Raw genomic sequence first — 18,110 nt, 5'->3', positions numbered from 1 at the left:
TAACAATTAATGTAGAATGTCTTATATGATGCCTAGGAGATATGGTGAAAATGAATTGAAATTTTGTTGCATGAGACAGTTGGGAGATTGCTACTGTAAAGTCCAAACATGGTGTATAATTTTCTGCCCAAAGGATATTCTGGACCACTGAAGACAATCCCTCCCGAGAGGTTCAACACTACATCCGTGCCAAAGTACTATCAATCACCTTGGATAGAAGCCATCAGCAATGATCCAGAGCTGTTGGAGGCTTTATACCCTAAACTGTTTAAGCCAGAAGCAAGACCAGAGCTGCCCGACTTTAAGAGCTTTAACAGGTAATTTTTTTGGGGGGGGGAGAGCTAGGTTTTATAAGATGGGGACTCTTGTGGAACTTACGGTTTGGATCCTACGGTAAGTGAATAGAAAAAAGTTCACAGAATGAAGGTTTCCTATGTCTGTCTGCCTGCATCCCCCCAAAAGGCTCACCTGCTTTTGGGCAGTCACCCCTTTCCCCAGCAGCTCAATGCAACCCATCCCACATTGCTCAGGAGGCTCCCCTAACCCTCCAGAGAAGATAAAGTGGTGTGTGGGGAGACTGAAAACTTTCCTTCTGTGAATGTTGCTCCATTAACTTATTGTTGGATCCAAGCCCCTTGTTTTTTGATCCAGGATTGCACTAAATTCATGGTAAAACAGTATTTGTGCCATCAGCCTGAATAGGCTGCATCACACGCTGAGATTGCCTTACATGTGAGGTGCCACAGCCACCATTTTGTCTGGCATAAGGCCAATAAGACCAGTTAAGACCTTGGCACATATATTTTATAAGTATAGTGTTCTCTCTCTAACACCTGGTTTATAGACACATAGATTTCATATTAAACAGCTTTGTAGTTTAGGAGTTTGCTCCTAATCCCACAATGATCAGAGGTGTGCTCAATTGCCACATTTCCCTCACAATCCCTTAGGGAATTGAAGAAACATAAAAGTCACTAGATCATATTTAGTCAACAAGGAGGTGGCCTTTGTGCGCTCATTTGCAAACTGAGAAAATAAAACTTTTCTGACTTCTTCATAACAGCAAAAAGCTGATAAAATTCTCCCCAAAACAAAATCTAGGTTTCGCATACAAGGAGCTGTGTATGCTAGCAGCAAGAAGATAAACCAAGAAAGAAAATGCTTGCCTATGAAATGATGTCTTGTGGCTTTTAGCAGAAGCATTAGACATATTGACATTGACTGAAAGTATTTTGGGAACATTTTTACAAAACACCCAGGCCGTGGCTCATGCTTACTCCAACTCAATACAGTAATTTCATTTACTGAGACACTGTGTGTGTGGTGGTTTTTTTTAATGAATAGTTAGTATTTAATTCCAAGTGACTAACACAACACAAAAAATCCTTTCAGAAAGGTAGCAATCCATTGCTACAGAAAACAGGAAGCAGGCACTGCATGCCTTTAGTAGCTTGTCAGGACCAGCATTTCCATTCTGCAAAATAAGAGGAAGCAAATGTCTCTTAAGTAAGGAGTGAAGGCTGCAAAGAGAACAGTGGCTGGCAGCTGGAGCCCTACCACATGCTGTACCTGGCATACAGAGTACTACAATCTGGTCCGCTATTATCAACAAGGAGCGTCTGATTCTTCCTGCAGTTGCCACCCACGTCTCTCATAGACTGCCAAGACCCACCCTCAGAAGACATAGTAGTGCGGAGTGGAGGGAATGCATGGGCAGAGTGATGTGGGTAGCTGTTCTACAGTTTTGCCCTGGGGAAAAAATCTCTTGCCACCTTGGAGTCTTTCATTCCAGTTGGCTAGCATGAAGAAAGGGGAAGATGCCATATATAGGAATAACCTGGGACTGGATGTTCTTCCTGAGGGTACTTTCTTAGAAGATGATGCAACAGATGCTGATCAAAGAGATCTCATAACTGCATAAGCAATAAATCAAGGCAAAGTTCCCATTTGGATGCAACAAAAAGATAGTTTGTTGTTACAAGATCATACTGTGGGGCTTACGTGCTCCCCGTCCCTGCACGAACCAAGAAGGATAATGGGGAGCAAGTAAGCCTGAAATTTACCATGGCATGTTCTCATAAGAACAAACTATAGTTTGTCACAGCCAAAGAGTCCTGTGACACTTAAACACAAAGGGCACAATACGGGTATAGACGGTTCTCTCATAAATATAGATGCCCCTTAGATTTTAATGGAAAGAAGCAGGAATGAAAAGTGCTTAACTTGGTTGTGTTATGAGGCTGCAATCCTGAATACAGGTTATTTCATTGAAGCCACTAAGGCCACATCCACACCATACATTTAAAGCACTATGATACCCCTTTAACAGTCATGGCCTGCCCCTAAGAACTGTGGTTTGTTAAGGAGCCTGAGAGTTGTTAGGAGACCCCTATTCCCCTCACAGAATTATAGAACTCAAGATTCTTTGGGGAAAGCCATGACTGTCAAAGTGGTGGTATGATGTGAATGTGACTGAAGATTTAATGAGCCTAATAATTTGCAAGATTGCACTCAAACTTATTTTATTGATAACACGAGTCTTCCCAGGGAAGAGTGTAGAAATGGTAGGAGTAAAGAACCCTAACATGGCACTCAAAGCAAATTTGGACCCCCAGACCCCCGTTAAGACAACCCTGCTGGTATTGTGGAAAGTGAATTCAGTGAATGAGTGTGAGAATAGGGCAAGTACTTTATTTTTTTTAAAAAACCTCCACATAGATTTCTTTCTGTGGTTTTTCTACTTGTTCACATATTATTGGCCCACAGCCAAATTCCTATTTTTAGGCTTTATACTCTCTAGTCATTATAGGTAATTAATTTGCTTACTGTCTTGGGGAAAATGCAAAATTATGTCATCTTGAGAAGACCACAGTGATACAATAGTGACACCACTCTCTCAGTGAGTCAGGCCTTTATGCTGGCAGTGTGTCACTGCAGGAAGAAATATTTCTAGGAATTGTAACTCTGGGTTTTTTGCATCAGAAGTGTACTGGCTCCTGATCATTGAACTGTGAAGGCAGACTCCCACATCTGAACTAGAATGAAAGAAAGAAAGAAAGCTTTACACCAACAAAGCAATGTGTGTTTCTCATCAGTTGTTATTGACTTTAATAGAACACGCTCAGATAAAAAGAATAAATGCAGCTGCAACATTCCCTCGCTTATCAGGCACTACCATACTGCAGTAGCATTCATATCCAGCTGTGACAATTCAAAACAAACTGGAATGGATTCAGAAGACAGCTAAAAGGATTCAAGAGTTCTGGAAGGAAAACAGTATTTATTATTATTTCATTTAAATGTATTACTCACAGTCTCTCCCACAATAGGACACAAAACAACACAAGCCACTACAAACAATAAAATCCATAAAAGGCAGCATAAAAGGCACCAAAAAAATAAGACAATCAAAGCACACAAAGCAGCCAGTCACTAAAACAAGGTTCACCAGAGCTATCTAACATCTTAACCTAATCATCAGCAGTAAAAAAAGTACATGAATGATGTAATCCTCTATGTCTATTCAGAAATGTTCCACTGAATTCAATGGAACTTTCCCACTTAGGTGGGTAGACCATTGCATTTTAGATAGATCGAAGGGCTAGAAACACTTCCCAGAATAAAATAAGAAGCATTCACTTGATAGCAAAAAGAAACACAAATTCAGGGGAAGTTCTCTTGGACAAGTGCTCCAGCATGCATGTCCCACCACTAAAAAGGCCCTGAGCTAGGATGCTGAATTTGAATCCATAGTAAGGTCCTGTTGTCTCCAAGAGCCAAACTAAATGTGACATAAATAGTGTGAATACAGTTAACATACACATTTTTTTGTATGCAAACAATAGTTTTGGGAAAGCCTAAGCAGCCTCAGGATTGCGGGGAGGAAAAGTTTAACTGTCTCCCTGCCATGATTCTAGCAAAAATTACCTCTCTGAAACTTCCACTGGTACCAGGGGGAACTTTCCTTGAAATCCACACAGATGCTTCAGAGAGAAGATGTTGAGACCATGGCAGGGAGGGAAAAAGAGTTGAACTCTCCCTCCCCATGGACTGGAGGTTGCCCAAGTTTCCTCACTATCATGCTATCGTGTAACAAAAAAAGCCTGTTAATTGCATTCAGACAATAAGAAGTCTTGTTTGGCCCTGAGAGAAGGAATATATGGCTGAAGGTGTGCTCTGAGATACCTAGGATCAGGAGCAATGGTGCGGGGGAGAGGGAATGAAAGAATGTGGTAGAGATGCAGTTTGCTGCCTAGTTCTGATCCACCTGTCCACAGCCAGGAAGGTTTTTTGTTTGTTTTGTTTTAGGAGGGGAATGGAAAACAGCACGACTTTCCCAGCACAACTGCCACTGAAAAAGGAATATTGATTATATATATGTATATATATATGTGTATCACACACGCTAAATGCATGGAAAAGCCCTAATATAATGAGCATATGCTGTTAGTTTTAAAATATGTAAAAGGATGCCAGAAAAAAACAGAACAATTGCTTACTATATTCACTATGGCTAGCATAAGCAGTAATTAAATAGCAGAAAATCTAATAAATGGTTAAGCTGGGGTGGGAGAAAAGAATAAACTTTCTGGGGAAATATATGGAATCTCTTTCCCTGAAGGAGGCATCCATCATGGGATGCTTTATGAATGGAATGCCCGTTTTTGGAAATAGGATTGAATTAAATGACCCATAGGAACTCCTTTCAGCATTTGATTTCTATGAATTACAGTGTGAACTGACGTGATCTGCATTTCGGAACTGAATTATCCTTACGTTCATGTTCACTTTTCTGAATTTTATTTATTTATTTATTTATTTATTTATTAAACTTGTATACCGCCCCATAGCCGAAGCTCTCTGGGCGGTTTACAATAACTAAAAACAAATACAATTTAAAATACATCTTTTAAAAAACAATTTAAAACACAATTTAAAAATTTAAAACAATATAGAACACATGTAATTACATATTTGAAATACATAATTAAATAGGTATTTAACTACACATTTATTCATTCATTATTTCAAATTTATAACTCAGCATTCTTCCTCAGAGGGAGCCCAGGGCAGCTCACAATAATATTACATAAAAGCAATTTAAAACAACACTATGACATATTGCAGATAGCAGTTAAAACCAGCATTGTACAAACTTCATAAATATATCGGCTGAGGTGAGAACCTAGATAAATTAAAAAGGTTTTACACATCTCCTGAATGCTGGTAAAGAGAGGTACTGCCTCATTTTTTTGTGCATTTTTAAAAAACGTTCATGCAAGTTTTTTTTAATGATCAGATAAATGTGGAAAATGGTATGGAACAGACTTATGAATGAAAGGATAGGAAACTTGACATGGATTTTAAAAATGAATGTGTGTGTATAACATCACAGCAAGATGAGATGAATCATACAAATAATTACTGTGGAAAAATTGCTTAATGCTCCCCCCCCTTCCTCCAAGATTATTTTATTTATTTGTTGCATTTATATACTCCTCTTCTGCTAAGGCACCCAAGGCTCGTACTGCAAGGCCCTGGGTGCTAGGAAAATCTGGGAGCAAGGGGTGGGGGTGGGGTGTAGAGAGATTTAGATCAAGGCAAGAAAAGAAAAGGTTTATTTATCTAATTATTTACAGTATTTATCTAGAAGTTCTCAGGGCAGGTCACAACAAGAAATAAAATAACTGAAAACTCAATAGCAATACACCTGCATCCTAGCTGTCTCCACAGTTGCTTCATTGCCCTTAGCTCAGGTGTATGCTGGCCTTGGCTCCTTTGAGAGGAAGGGCAGGACATAAATGTAATTAAAAAAATACATGAGCTGAACAATACAACAGACTCTGCTGTATAACCGAGACCTGGGTGAGTGAGCAGGGAGAAGTCAGTCTCTCCCAGCTATGTCCGCCAGGGTACCTGGTGCAGCATCAGGGTAGACCTGAGGGTCGGGGAGGGGGGGTTGCTGTGGTCTATAGGAGCAGGGCCGGCTCCAGGCATGCCGGGGCCCTTAGGCATCAGTTTGCCCTGGGGCCAGACATGTGCGCAAGTGCCCACCCACACCCACACCTACCTGTCTCCTGTCTACTATTGCCATTAATGAAGATGGCGGCCATGGTTTCCCTAAGGGGATGAAGCCTCCGCCACTATCTTTGTTGATGGCACACATGCATGCTACGCACACGCATCTCTTCCATCAACTAAGATGGCGGCAGCGGCTTCAGTACCTTAGGGAAGCTGCAGCCGCCATCTTCATTAAGGGCAATGCTAAAAGGCAGGAGACAGGTAGGTGGGGCAAGGGAATGGCAGGCAGGCGGATGGTGCCACGGATTGCAGAAGGGGAGCGGAGGGCCCCTCAGGGGCTCCTGTAGCTCCGGGCCCTCGGACCAGTGCCTCACCTGGCCGCCCTTTAGAACCGGCCCTGTATAGGAGCTCCATCTCCCTCTGCAAGCACCCTGTCCATGTAACTACTGGTCTGGAGTGTTTGCACCTTGTGTTGGGTCAGCGGGACAGACTGGAGATTCTGTTGGTGTACCACCCACCCTGCTGTCCAACAGACTCCCTAGCTGAGCTGATGGAGGTGGTCTCGGGTGTACTGTTGAGATCCCCCAGACTGTTGGTTCTGGGGGATGTCAACATCCATGCAGAGGCCACCTTATCTGGGGTGGCTCAGGATTTCATGGTCTCCATGACAACAATGGGACTGTCCCAATATGCCATTGGCCCAAGACATATAGAAGGGCATACCCTAGACTTAGTTTTTGCAACTGGACATGGAGATGGTGATCTGAATGTGGGGGGGGGGCTTACATCAGTCCCTCTGTCATGGACAGATCACTGCTTGCTGAAGTTTAGACTTACAGCGGCTTTTCTCCTCGGCAAGGGTGGGGGACCTATTAAGTTGGTCCAACCCCACAGACTAATGACTCCTGAGGATTTTCAAAGGGCTCTGGAGAGTTTTCCAGCTGATAGGCTGGCACTCTTGTCGAAACCCTGGTTGAACTGTGGAATACAGAAATGACCCAGGCAGTTGACACGATTGCTCCTGAGCACCCTCTTCTGTGTAGAGCTCGTACGGTTCCATGGTATACCCCAGAGCTGAGAGCAATGAAACAATAGAGGAAACGGCTTGAGTGCAGATGGAGACGAACTCCTGGTAGATGCAATTACACAATGGTAAGTGCCTATGGGAAGCTGTATTTAGGGGCAGTGAGGGCAGCAAAAAAATCAATATTTTGCTGCCACTATCAAATCATCAATCTGCCGCCCAGTGGAGCTCTTCAGAATTGTCCGGGGACTATTACACTCTGGCCCCAAGGACATGGTAGATCCATCTGAGGCCTGCTGTAATGAATTTGCTAGGCACTTCCAGGATAAAATCTTTAGCATCCGCCAGAACTTAGACTCCAGTGTTATAGCAGGTGAATCAAGCGAAGTATCCAGAGCACAGCCTTGTCCTGATTTCTTGGATGAGTTTCAGTTGGTACAGCTTGAGGACGTTGACAAGGTGCTTGGACAGGTTCATGCAACCACTTCTATGCTGGATCCTTGCCCTTCTTGGCTAATAAAAGCTAGCAGGGATGGAGCAGCCGGCTGGGCCAGGGAGGTGATTAATGCCTCTCTATGAAAGGGGGTGGTCCCTGGCTGCCTGAAACAGGCAGTAGTGAGACCACTCCTGAAGAGACCCTCCCTGGACCCAGAAAATCTTAATAATTATAGGCTGGTGGCAAATGTTCCATTCCTGGGCAAGGTCCTGGAACGAGTGGTGGCAGGCTAGCTCCAGACACTCTGGATGAGGGCTAATAAATTGAGGCTCAATCCAGACAAGACTGAGATGCTGCTAGTGGGTGGTTCTTCTGACCGGATGGTGGATGTTCAACCTGTCCTGGATGGGGTTGCACTCCCCCTGAAGGAGCAGGTTTGTAGCTTGGGGGTTCTCCTAGAACCATCTTTGTCACTTGAGGCTCAGGTAGCCTCGGTGGCATGGAGTGCCTTCTACCAACTTTGGTTGGTGGCTTCAGTTGTCCATGCTCTGATAACCTCCAAGTTAGATTACTGCAATGCACTCTACGTGGGGCTGCCGTTGAAGATGGTTCAGAAACTGCAGCTTGTGCAAAATGCAGCGGCCAGATTAGTAGCAGGGACCAGACGGTTCGAACATATAAAACCAATTCAGGCCCACTTGCATTGGCTGCCTGTATGTTTCCGAGCTCAATTCAAAGTGCTGGTTTTAAGCTATAAAGCTTTACACGGCTTGGGACCCCAATACCTGATGGAATGCCTCTCCCAACATGAACCCACTACGCTCAACATCCTTCTTTGGGTGCCTCCTCCAAGGGAAGCTGAGAGTGTGGCAACAAGGGACAGGGCCTTCTCAGTGGTGGCCCCCAAATTATGGGATGATCTCCCTGACGAGGTGTGCCTAGCACCAACACTGTTATCTTTTCGACGCAGGTCAAGACTTTCCTCTTCTGCCTGGCATTTTAGTATGTGTTTTTAAATTGTTTTTTTTTTAAATTGTTTTTAATGTTTTTATTGCTGTAAACCGCCCAGAGAGCTTCGGCTATGGGGCTGTATACAAATGTAATAAATAATAACAGGAGAGGGGACTTGGGACTAGTCATGCCACAGCCAAGTCAACTCTGCATTCCACAGAGTAACAAAGTGTTTGACAGGAGTACCAGCCATAACAGGTTGAAAATTTCCCAGGGCCCTGAGCAATACTCCTGATTCCAAGGGCAGACATATGTCCCATCCCTCCAAAGGGCCAAAGCTCCTGTAAGCCTAAACCTCAACAGGAAGCAGTCCAACCATGTCAACCCCCTCCCCACCTTCAGACCACCCCCAGCTGAGAAAACGAAGTCCAGCATGTGTTCTACTACACATACAGGAACAGCCCCATGGTTATCATGGTAGTTTGAGCCCTGAGCTGCTCAAGCAAAGAGACTAACTCAACTCAGCCTGATCACCCACATCAAAATAATGCAGGACAAGTCAACCTGCTCATCCGCATTAAAATCATGGATGAGGGAGATTTTATATTGGACCAGCCTGGCATTATCAGACCTGAAGGCAGACTCAAAAGGCAACTGGGGACTATCTGGCAGAGAAAGAAAACCTGAAGATGAAATGGGTGTAAAGTGTCTAATCACCCTTTGCAATCCTGGTTTGAATTCTGTGCCTTTTGAATTCAAACTGCAGCTGCAATTCTACCTACACAGCGTCTGATTGTGATATGATGATTGTCATATGATGTCCAGGTGATGGGCAAATGGGTGTAGCTTTGCAAAAATTGTGTCTCAGGCTGGAGGTTACCTGCTGCCCGCTTAACTGGAGCAGCATAGTTTACCCATAATGCCAAATGGGTAAATTGAAAGTAAGAAAACAGACCCTAGATATTTAGGAGCTCTTTCCTCATCCGTTAGGATAATTGGCTTGAATAATAAAAATCTGTGGAGGCAAGGTCCCCCATACTCCAACAATTCATGGCAAATGTTAACAGGAGGTGAATGAGGGAATATGACTACATAGCTATGTGTTTCACTGAAAATTTTGAACAACTAAAAATTAAAGTTGTTCATTCCAGAAACTAATCAAATTAGCACCCTTGGTTTCATATACATAGCCCTGAAACTCTTCCCAAATCTGAACCCTTTCATCTAGAAAAGAATCATTTTGGCAACAACGTGAAGGTAGATCCTCCTTAGGAAGCCAAGAGAAATATATCCCCAGAGGATATAATAAAGGTCCATTTCTTTGTGTCAGCTTGGAAGAATCTAGCAATACATCTGTATTGTTAAAGCAGGGGTAGCTAACACCCTGCTCTCTACATATTGTTGGACTACAACTCCCATCACCCCTGACTACTGGCCATGCTGGCTGGACTCCAGCAACACCAGGAGGGTACCATGTTTACTACCCCAGGGTTAAGGCACCTCAAAACCATCTTTACTCGGGCGGGGTATTTCCTATACCTTTTTTTCCCAGATAGTAAAAATATCCAAAAGAAGAGCCCTAAGAAAGAAGTGAGGCACTACAAAATGCCTACATGTAACAATAAGCAGGTTTGACTGGTTATGCCTCTTTGTCTTGTCAAAGAAGCAAAGTTCCCTTCCTGAAATGGATTGTTTTCAAAGCGCTAGAAAGAATCCAGTCCATCTGGATGTTGCTCTGTGTTACTATTCTGCATGCAGCAGCACAGCTCCATAGGCTGCAAAGCCATCTTCTGCAGGTTGCTAAGTATCACATTTTCACCACGGCTCTGAAGCCACTGACTGCACAATAATCATTGCACAACAGCCTCAAAATCTTAGCAATTCCAAGCACCCTAGCCATAGTCAAACTTTTGCTGTTGTAGTCTCAAAAAACTGCTAATCGGAATGTAGAAAATGTATAATAGGACTGAAAGTAATATGAAAATATAGTTTTTATATGCATGCAACAAACATTCTTATACAACACGATTCTCTCTTTACAAGCAGATTATTCCATCTTGCTTCTTTTCCCCCTTGAATGCTTCGGGCCCAACCCTTACTCCTAGGTCGCAAAAAAAAATTATGCATAATATGGAGAAAATATATACAAGAAAAAAAGTCACCCTGTCATAACACTGGAACTTGTGGACATCCAACAAAGCTGAATGTTGGAAGGACAGACAAAGTGCAAATTCACCCCCACAGGAAGCAGTGATGGCCATCAACTTGGATGGCTTTAAAAGAGGATTAGACAAATACAAGGAGGATAAGGCTATCTGTTGCTACTAGATATGATGGCAATGCTCTGCCTCCATGATCAGAGACAGCATGCTTTTGAATACTAGTTGCTGGAACCACAGGAGGGGAGAGTGCTGTGGTTCTATTTGTGGGCTTCTCATGGGCAGCTGGTTAGGCATTGTGAGAACTGGATGCTGGACTAGATGGGCCATTGTGCTGATCCAGCAGGATCTTTTAATGTTCTTAAAGTATCCCTTTCTTGTCGTACAGCATAGAGTCACTTTTTCCACAGTGATTACTAGGTAGTGAGTATCCTTTGCCAGAACTACTATGTATTGTTGCTGGCCATACTAAGTAGGGACAAAGTGGGAAGGGGTGTGTGACTAAAATAAGATGCTGAGAGCTACAAAGATGTTGAAAAGTTGCTGTCCCTGAGTTGCAAAAACTACTATTACAAAAGGGTCCTATTTATGTTGGGAAGGGCTGCAGCTCAGTGGCAAAGCATCTGAAGGTCCCAGGTTCAATCCCCAGCATCTCCAGGCAGGACTGGGAGAGTTCCCTGTCTGAAATCCTGGAGAGCTGCTGCCAATCAGTGTATTATTTATTTGTTTGTTTATTATTTGATTTATATCCTGCCCTTCCTCCCAGCAGGAGCCCAGGGTGGCAAACAAAAGCACTAAAAACACTTCAAAACATCATAAAAAACAGACTTTAAAATACATTAAAACAAAACATTTTTAAAAACATTTTCTAAAAAAGCTTTCAAGACAACTTTTTTCAAAAAAGATTAAAAACATATTGTTTAAAAAAAGGTTTAAAAACATATTAAAAAGCAATTCTAATACAGACTCAAACTGGGATAAGGTCTCAACTTAAAAGGCTTGTTGAAATGAAGTGTAGACAATACTGAGCTAGATGGGCCAATGATCTAATTCAGGATAAGGCAGCTTCCTATGTTAACTTTTAGAAAAAAGTTAAAACTGAATACCACCTCCTTCAAATCAGCTCACAAAGACCAACACTGGACTCCTTGAGACATGAACTGAACTGTTCTATGAAACACACAACAATGCTTGTGTTCTAACCTACAATTATATGTAATTAAACGCTCCTGATTGTTGTGTAACTACTCTGCATACGAAGGGTCATCTGCTTTCACGAATCACAACTGTCAAACAAACCTAAGCTTAGTCTAATTTTCTGCTTTGTAAAATACCTGCACTTCCCTATTATGCTTAATGAGCTTTTTTCTTTTTTTTGGTTCTGGGTTTTGATTGCATACAGTGAATCAGACTCAAATTACATGTTTTGGCTTCATGAAATATAGGGCATTACAACTCCTTGATATCATCCAAATGATTGCTTGAAAAAATTTACTCTTGCCGTATGTAGACGTTTACTGATTACTCTTGTTTAGGTTGATCCATATCCAGAATACAACTATGTATTCTTAACATTTGATCTAGTTGTACCATATTTTTATTAGAAGGTACTGCCTTTTAATATATTAGAAAGCTATGTACTGACTTTTCAGAAATCGGCCTATAACATCAGAGACTGTATAACTTGTTCATCATCAAGTCCTATATTGGAAAGCTACTAAGAGCCAGACACCTCATGCATATATTTTTAGCAGTGTCATTGGGAAACAATGACAATATGTTATGAAATAGAACTTACATATGAGGCTGCCTTATATTGAATCAGACCATTGCTCCATCTAGATCAGGTTGCCTTCTCTGACTTATTTATATTATTTATTTATTACATTAATAGCCTACCTTTCCTCCAAGAGCTCAAGGTGGCATACAGGGCTGCCACTTCCCCATTTTTCCTCACAATGAGTCCTGTCAACTAAGTTTCAGGAATTAAAAATGTAAATGTATTGCGTTCAAGTCGATTCCAACTTACGGCGACCCTATGAATAGGGTTTTCATGAGGCTGAGAGGCAGTGACTGGCCCAAGGTCACCCAGTGAGCTTCATGGCTGTGTGGGGATTTGAACCCTGGTCTCCCAGGTCATAGTCCAACACCTTAACCATTACACCACACTGGCTCTCACAAGATTCAGGAATTAAACCTAGATTCTTCTTTATGGAACATACAACACTGCCTTATACCAAGTCAGACCATTGATCCATCTAGCTCAGTATTTTTTGCACTGACTGGCAGCAGCTCTCCAGAGTTTCAGCCAGGCACATTCCCACCCTAACTGGAGAGGCCAGGGACAAAACCTGGATCCTTCTTCATGCAAAGAACATCCTCTACCACTGAGCTACAGTGCTTTCCATATGTTATGTATGCGTTCTGTCACTGAGCTATGAACTTCTTTGCTGCATTTTCCAACCAACTGAACAGACCAGAAATGCCCAAACTGTATTCTAGATAGGATCTGCAATATGCAGAACCATTTCTGGAGGTTAGTTCTATATGCATCCTGATTCTATGTTTATCTAATCAAAAGTCCCACAGTTTAATGGAGCTTGAAAATGGGCTGCCTTCAAGTCGATCCCGACTTATGGTGACCCTATGAATAGGGTTTTCATGGTAAGCGGTATTCAGAGGGGGTGTACCATTGCCTCCCTCTGAGGCTAGTCCTCCCCAGCTGGCTAGGGCCTGCTCAGCTTGCCACAGCTGCACAAGCCAGCCCCTTCCTTGTCTGCAACTGCCAGCTTGGGGGCAAGTGGGCTTCTTGGGACTATGCAGCTTGCCCACGGCTGCACAGGTGGCAGGGCACGTAACCCCTGAGCCACTCACTGTGGGGGTGAACTTTAGCTGGCCCTTGACACCCAGGAGACACAAGCGGGGATTTGAACTCACAGACTCTGGACTCCCAGCCAGGCTCTCCTCCCTACTGTGCTATACCAGCTGTGGAGCTTACTCCCAAGTAAATGTGTATAGGACTGAAGTCATGCAGCATAATCCTATGTATATCTCCATAGAAGACATCCCATTGAATTAAATGGTTGTTATTCTTTAGTAAGTGATTCCTTAATGTAGGAAATAACCTTTCAACAGTATGCATAACGTTCAAATAAAATCTGCATATAGTTTCATAGTTTGGCATTACAAAAGTCAAGATAATCAGTAAACAATGCGTTTCAGGAATTATTCCCAGGCCTATTGCTTGAAGGATGGCTCACCTTCAAAGAAGGTTAACATGAATGAGTCTCACTGGATTCAGGCTGGATATCTGGTATAATATATGGGATTTCTAATGAGAGTAGTTCCTCCCCCAACCCACACACATACCTTTGCATCAGTGAGCTTCAGTTGTTTAATTTCTCTAACAATAAACTGAGTTTGCCTTAAAGCAGCCTGCTGATTTCAGTTCAATCATCGTTGTTAGTAAAGAGAATGGAATAGTAAACTCCATACAGCCTTAGTTCTTGAAGTGGTTTATTGAAGGCTAGAAACTCGATTCTCATTCTCTTGTTGACTCAGTTTGTTCCAGTGTTGCTAGTCTTGATGGGTGATCTGCATAATTTTGGCCAGATCATTCTCTCTCTACCACAGTTTCAGTCCAGTTGTAAAATGGAAATTATAGTGCCCTACCTCAAAAGGTTGCTACAAGGATTAGTGAGATAAAGGCTATGTACTAAAAAGTACTACAAAAGAGATAAATAACAAGTGCTTCCATATAAAATGATAAAAGTAACGATTTGAAACGAATGCTGGTGAAAGGTAAAGAGGAAAGCACAAAAGCAGGACTACAGCTGAACGTCAAAAAGACTAAAGTAATGACAACAGAAGACTTATGTAACTTTAAAGCTGACAATGAGGACTTTGAACTTGTCAAGGGTTTGGCACGGTCATTAACCAAAATGGAGACAATCGTTAAGAAATCAGAAGAAGGCTAGGACTGGGGAGGGCAGCTATGAGAGAACTAGAAAAGGTCCTCAAATGCAAAGATGTATCACTGACCACTAAAGTCAGGATCATTCAGACCATGGTATTTCTGGTCTCTATGTATGGATGTGAAAGTTGGACAGTGAAAAAAGCGGATAAGAGAAAAATCAACTCATTTGAAATGTGGTGTTGAGAAAGAGCTTTGTGGATACCATGGACTGCGAAAAAGACAAATAATTGGGTGTCAGAACACATTAAACCAGAACTATCACTAGAAGCTAAAATGATGAAACTGAGGTTATCATACTTGGGACACATACTGAGAAGGCATGATTCACTAGAAAAAACAATAATGCTGGGAAAAGCAGAAGGGAGTAGAAAAAGAGGAAGGCCAAACAAGAGATGGATTGATTCCATAAAGGAAGCCACAGACCTGAACTTACAAGATCTGAACAGGGTGGTTCACAACAGATGCTCTTGGAGGTCACTGATTCATAGGGTCGCCATAAGTCGTAGTTGACTTGAAGGCACATAACAATAACAATATAAAACCCAGGAAAGCTTTTTTAAATTCCCCTTTTCAATTGCAGGTTCAAAGTAGAGTGAGAATATGTTTTGATTTGCCTTTCATTTACTCTTGTTCCCATCCCCATCATCTACAGAGTTGCTACTCCTTTTGGTGGTTTTGAGAGAGCATCGAAACTGGTTAAGTTCAAAGTACCAGATTTCAACTTCCTGCTGCTAAATGATCCACGATTCATGGTCCTTGCCAATCCTCTTTCTACCAGGCGGTCTTTCAACAGGACTCCTAAAGGATGGACCTCTGAGAATATTCCCATAATGATAACTATACAGCCTACAGAGGCAAACGGCGTTCCAGAAACGGATGATCTGTGAAAAGAGTGGAGTGTCAATCACACATCAGAATCAATGTGGTGATATTCTGCTCTTTCAACATGTGCTACATCCTTTTCTTATAACAACATATGATGCTGTTAACTGTTTTCTGGAGTTAAGTTTCTTCTACAAATGTAACAAATAAAATAACTTGGCCATTACTCTTGAAAAACTAGTTTTGACTCATTTTTTCTTTTTCTTGCTCCCTTTTGTTATTTCTGTTTATTAAAAGAAAATCTGGGTTGATTTTACATTGTTGTATTTTCCTATTAAGAAGGTGATGATAAAAATTGCTCTCACATTAGTAGCATGTGATACATTCTGGTTTGGGCAGATTCACTTCCTGAAACCTGAAAGAAAAATCTTTGGCTTTTGATTCTAGTGAAGGAGACATGAAATCTAATGCAGTTTCTCCTTTTGCTTTGAAAATCAAATTATTACCATATAGACACTATTCAGAATCACCCCAAAAACAAACTGAATAAAACAGTACAAAGTAGATTATTACATGCCTGAGAAACTCTCCCAGTGTTTTATTATTGATACATACTGCAAGCTGACAGCATAGTATTGACAAAAAATGTTGCTGTGAATGATCCAAAAAGGACCAAAATATTACAAAAAAAGCACCAACTAATGTTTAAGATAATATGGCTCAAAAACAATGTTAATTCCATCTTCAGAAAGTAACATCTTTTGCATGAACAAAGAGTTAATTTAATCTTTTAAAATTTTGTCTTGGAGACAATAAAACTACTGCATTTTGTGTTTTCCAAAACAGTGTAAAGAAAGTTGTATTTTAATATAAGAAGTTCAATTTTATTAGGCTGATTGTGAATGTAATAACGTTCTGTGTACATAATATCCTTTTTAAAAGTGTAGTTTGGCACACAATTTCCCATCTGTATTCAAACTGATACTCACTTTATACTTTTGCAGGTGCTTGCAGACACTGTGGCCACATGTGCCAGGAAAGATGTCATTTGCAGCTCAGCATCATGCAAAACCTACTTGTGAGCAGATCTGTCTATAGATCTGTCTGTGGCTAAGATCCCCAGCATTTTGCATGGCTATACAGTCTGCATGTGGCAAGCACTTAATACATTATAAAAATTACATCATGTGTAAAAAGCAGTGATTAAGTAAATGAAATTCTGCTGAAACTGGTGTTTTCAAACCCAATTTTGCTATGTTGGTGTTAATACCATGCTGATGTGTCTACAATACTGAGTCAATGAGGACCAGATGTGATAGAGGTGACATAATTAATGAAAAAACAAAGTCTTGTGGCATCTTAAAGGCTAGCTTATTGTGACATAAGCTGCTTACTCATGGTCACAAGCCCACCATCAGATGAGTGAAGTAGTCAGCTAAGTGATACATGATGATAATGATGATAACGTGTGAAACAGAAAATGTGACAGAATGCTTGTGAAAGAGGAAGAATATGAAATCGATAGATAACAATTGACAGTCCACTATAAAAGTAATTAGACTGGGGTATAACTTTTTCCTTCTTTTATTGAGGTTGCAGGCACTGGCCATGTTTGAATCTCTGTACTACAAGATATGGAATCAAAGTCAAAATTCTCAAAATTAAACTTCTAATTTTATTATGAAGGAGTACCAGGAACCAATACTGCTCTGAGCAGCAGAGTAGACTGTTATTCTTAAGGGGCCTTGAGCCAGGCTTTAAACTGTTGGGGAATGAAATCATGGTCAGAGATCAGGGGAGGGGAGCACAGTACTTACCAAAAGCTACTATGCTATTAGCACTGGAGGATATTCTCATGTCAAGTAATCGGCCTGCTTTTTCCAAGAGCTTTTTACCCACTCATAACAACTCCCAATTGCAAGGGGATGAGTGGAGCTCTCTGTTGGTTTCCAGTTCATTCTTTGATCCCTTCTCTAGGGAACAAGCCACTATCTCCTATTGCTGCTTAGGCTTCTTACATTTTCCCTTGTCTTGATTTGTGTCTTACTGCTGCTTCCCTGGACCAAGATATCTAAGACCTATACTGCTACCTTTCAAACCTATCTGGCTCCAGTTGTACTCCAGTTGATTCCTGCTTTGCCTCTTGCTAAGGCTGCATGCAAAAAACCCATTTCCTTCTAGCATTGGCCTGGCCTTTGCCCATGATTGTTCCTTTTCCATATCTTGGTCTGAACCACAACCATTGCACCATTCTGGTTTGTGCCATTGTTCCTAGATTCTGCTTAGGTTGGCCACTTACATATTGCCAGAAAACAGATGCATCACCAACCAAAAAGAAGCCAAAGAAGGGCACACATTTGCATTAGATTTGCATATATGTATAGATGAACATTTAGAAATAATTATATTATTTAAACACAAATACATCTCACCACAGAGAGAAACAAGACTCTGACTAGGTGACCTATGTGCCTCACTGCCTGCTCAATCTGCTCTCAGGTGCTGCTAACTGCTGATGGGGAATTTCAAGGCCCCTCCTGCTCTCCCTTCGTGGAGTTCTTTCGTTTTAAACCACAGTTGGACTGGACACTCCTTTTAATATACAACACATTCAGTGTCCTCTCTAAAGTGGGACATATGCCCCCCTCCTGCTTTTGAATCAACTTTCTCTTGTCCTTGATGCTACAAATCCTCTCTGCGATGCAGCTGCATAAGATGACC

The 18,110-nt window shown here is 41.7% G+C and overlaps 1 protein-coding gene across 1 annotated transcript in view; it reads left to right on the top strand.

The window, feature by feature from the left end:
• Positions 1-15,626, top strand: part of MYOZ2 (myozenin 2) — a 33,661-nt gene extending 18,035 nt beyond the window's left edge. The window contains exons 5-6 of the mRNA XM_061585247.1: positions 134-317; positions 15,220-15,626. Of these exons, the coding sequence (XP_061441231.1) occupies positions 134-317; positions 15,220-15,454 (419 nt within the window). The 3' untranslated portion in view covers positions 15,455-15,626. The remainder of the gene's footprint in view (positions 1-133; positions 318-15,219) is intronic.
• The last annotated feature ends 2,484 nt before the right edge of the window (positions 15,627-18,110 follow it).

Source organism: Rhineura floridana, chromosome 9, assembly GCF_030035675.1.
Source record: "Rhineura floridana isolate rRhiFlo1 chromosome 9, rRhiFlo1.hap2, whole genome shotgun sequence".
NCBI classification, from domain to species: Eukaryota; Metazoa; Chordata; class Lepidosauria; order Squamata; family Rhineuridae; genus Rhineura; species Rhineura floridana.
Note: the sequence above shows the minus strand (reverse complement) of the source record. Positions and strands in the feature narration are given on the sequence as shown.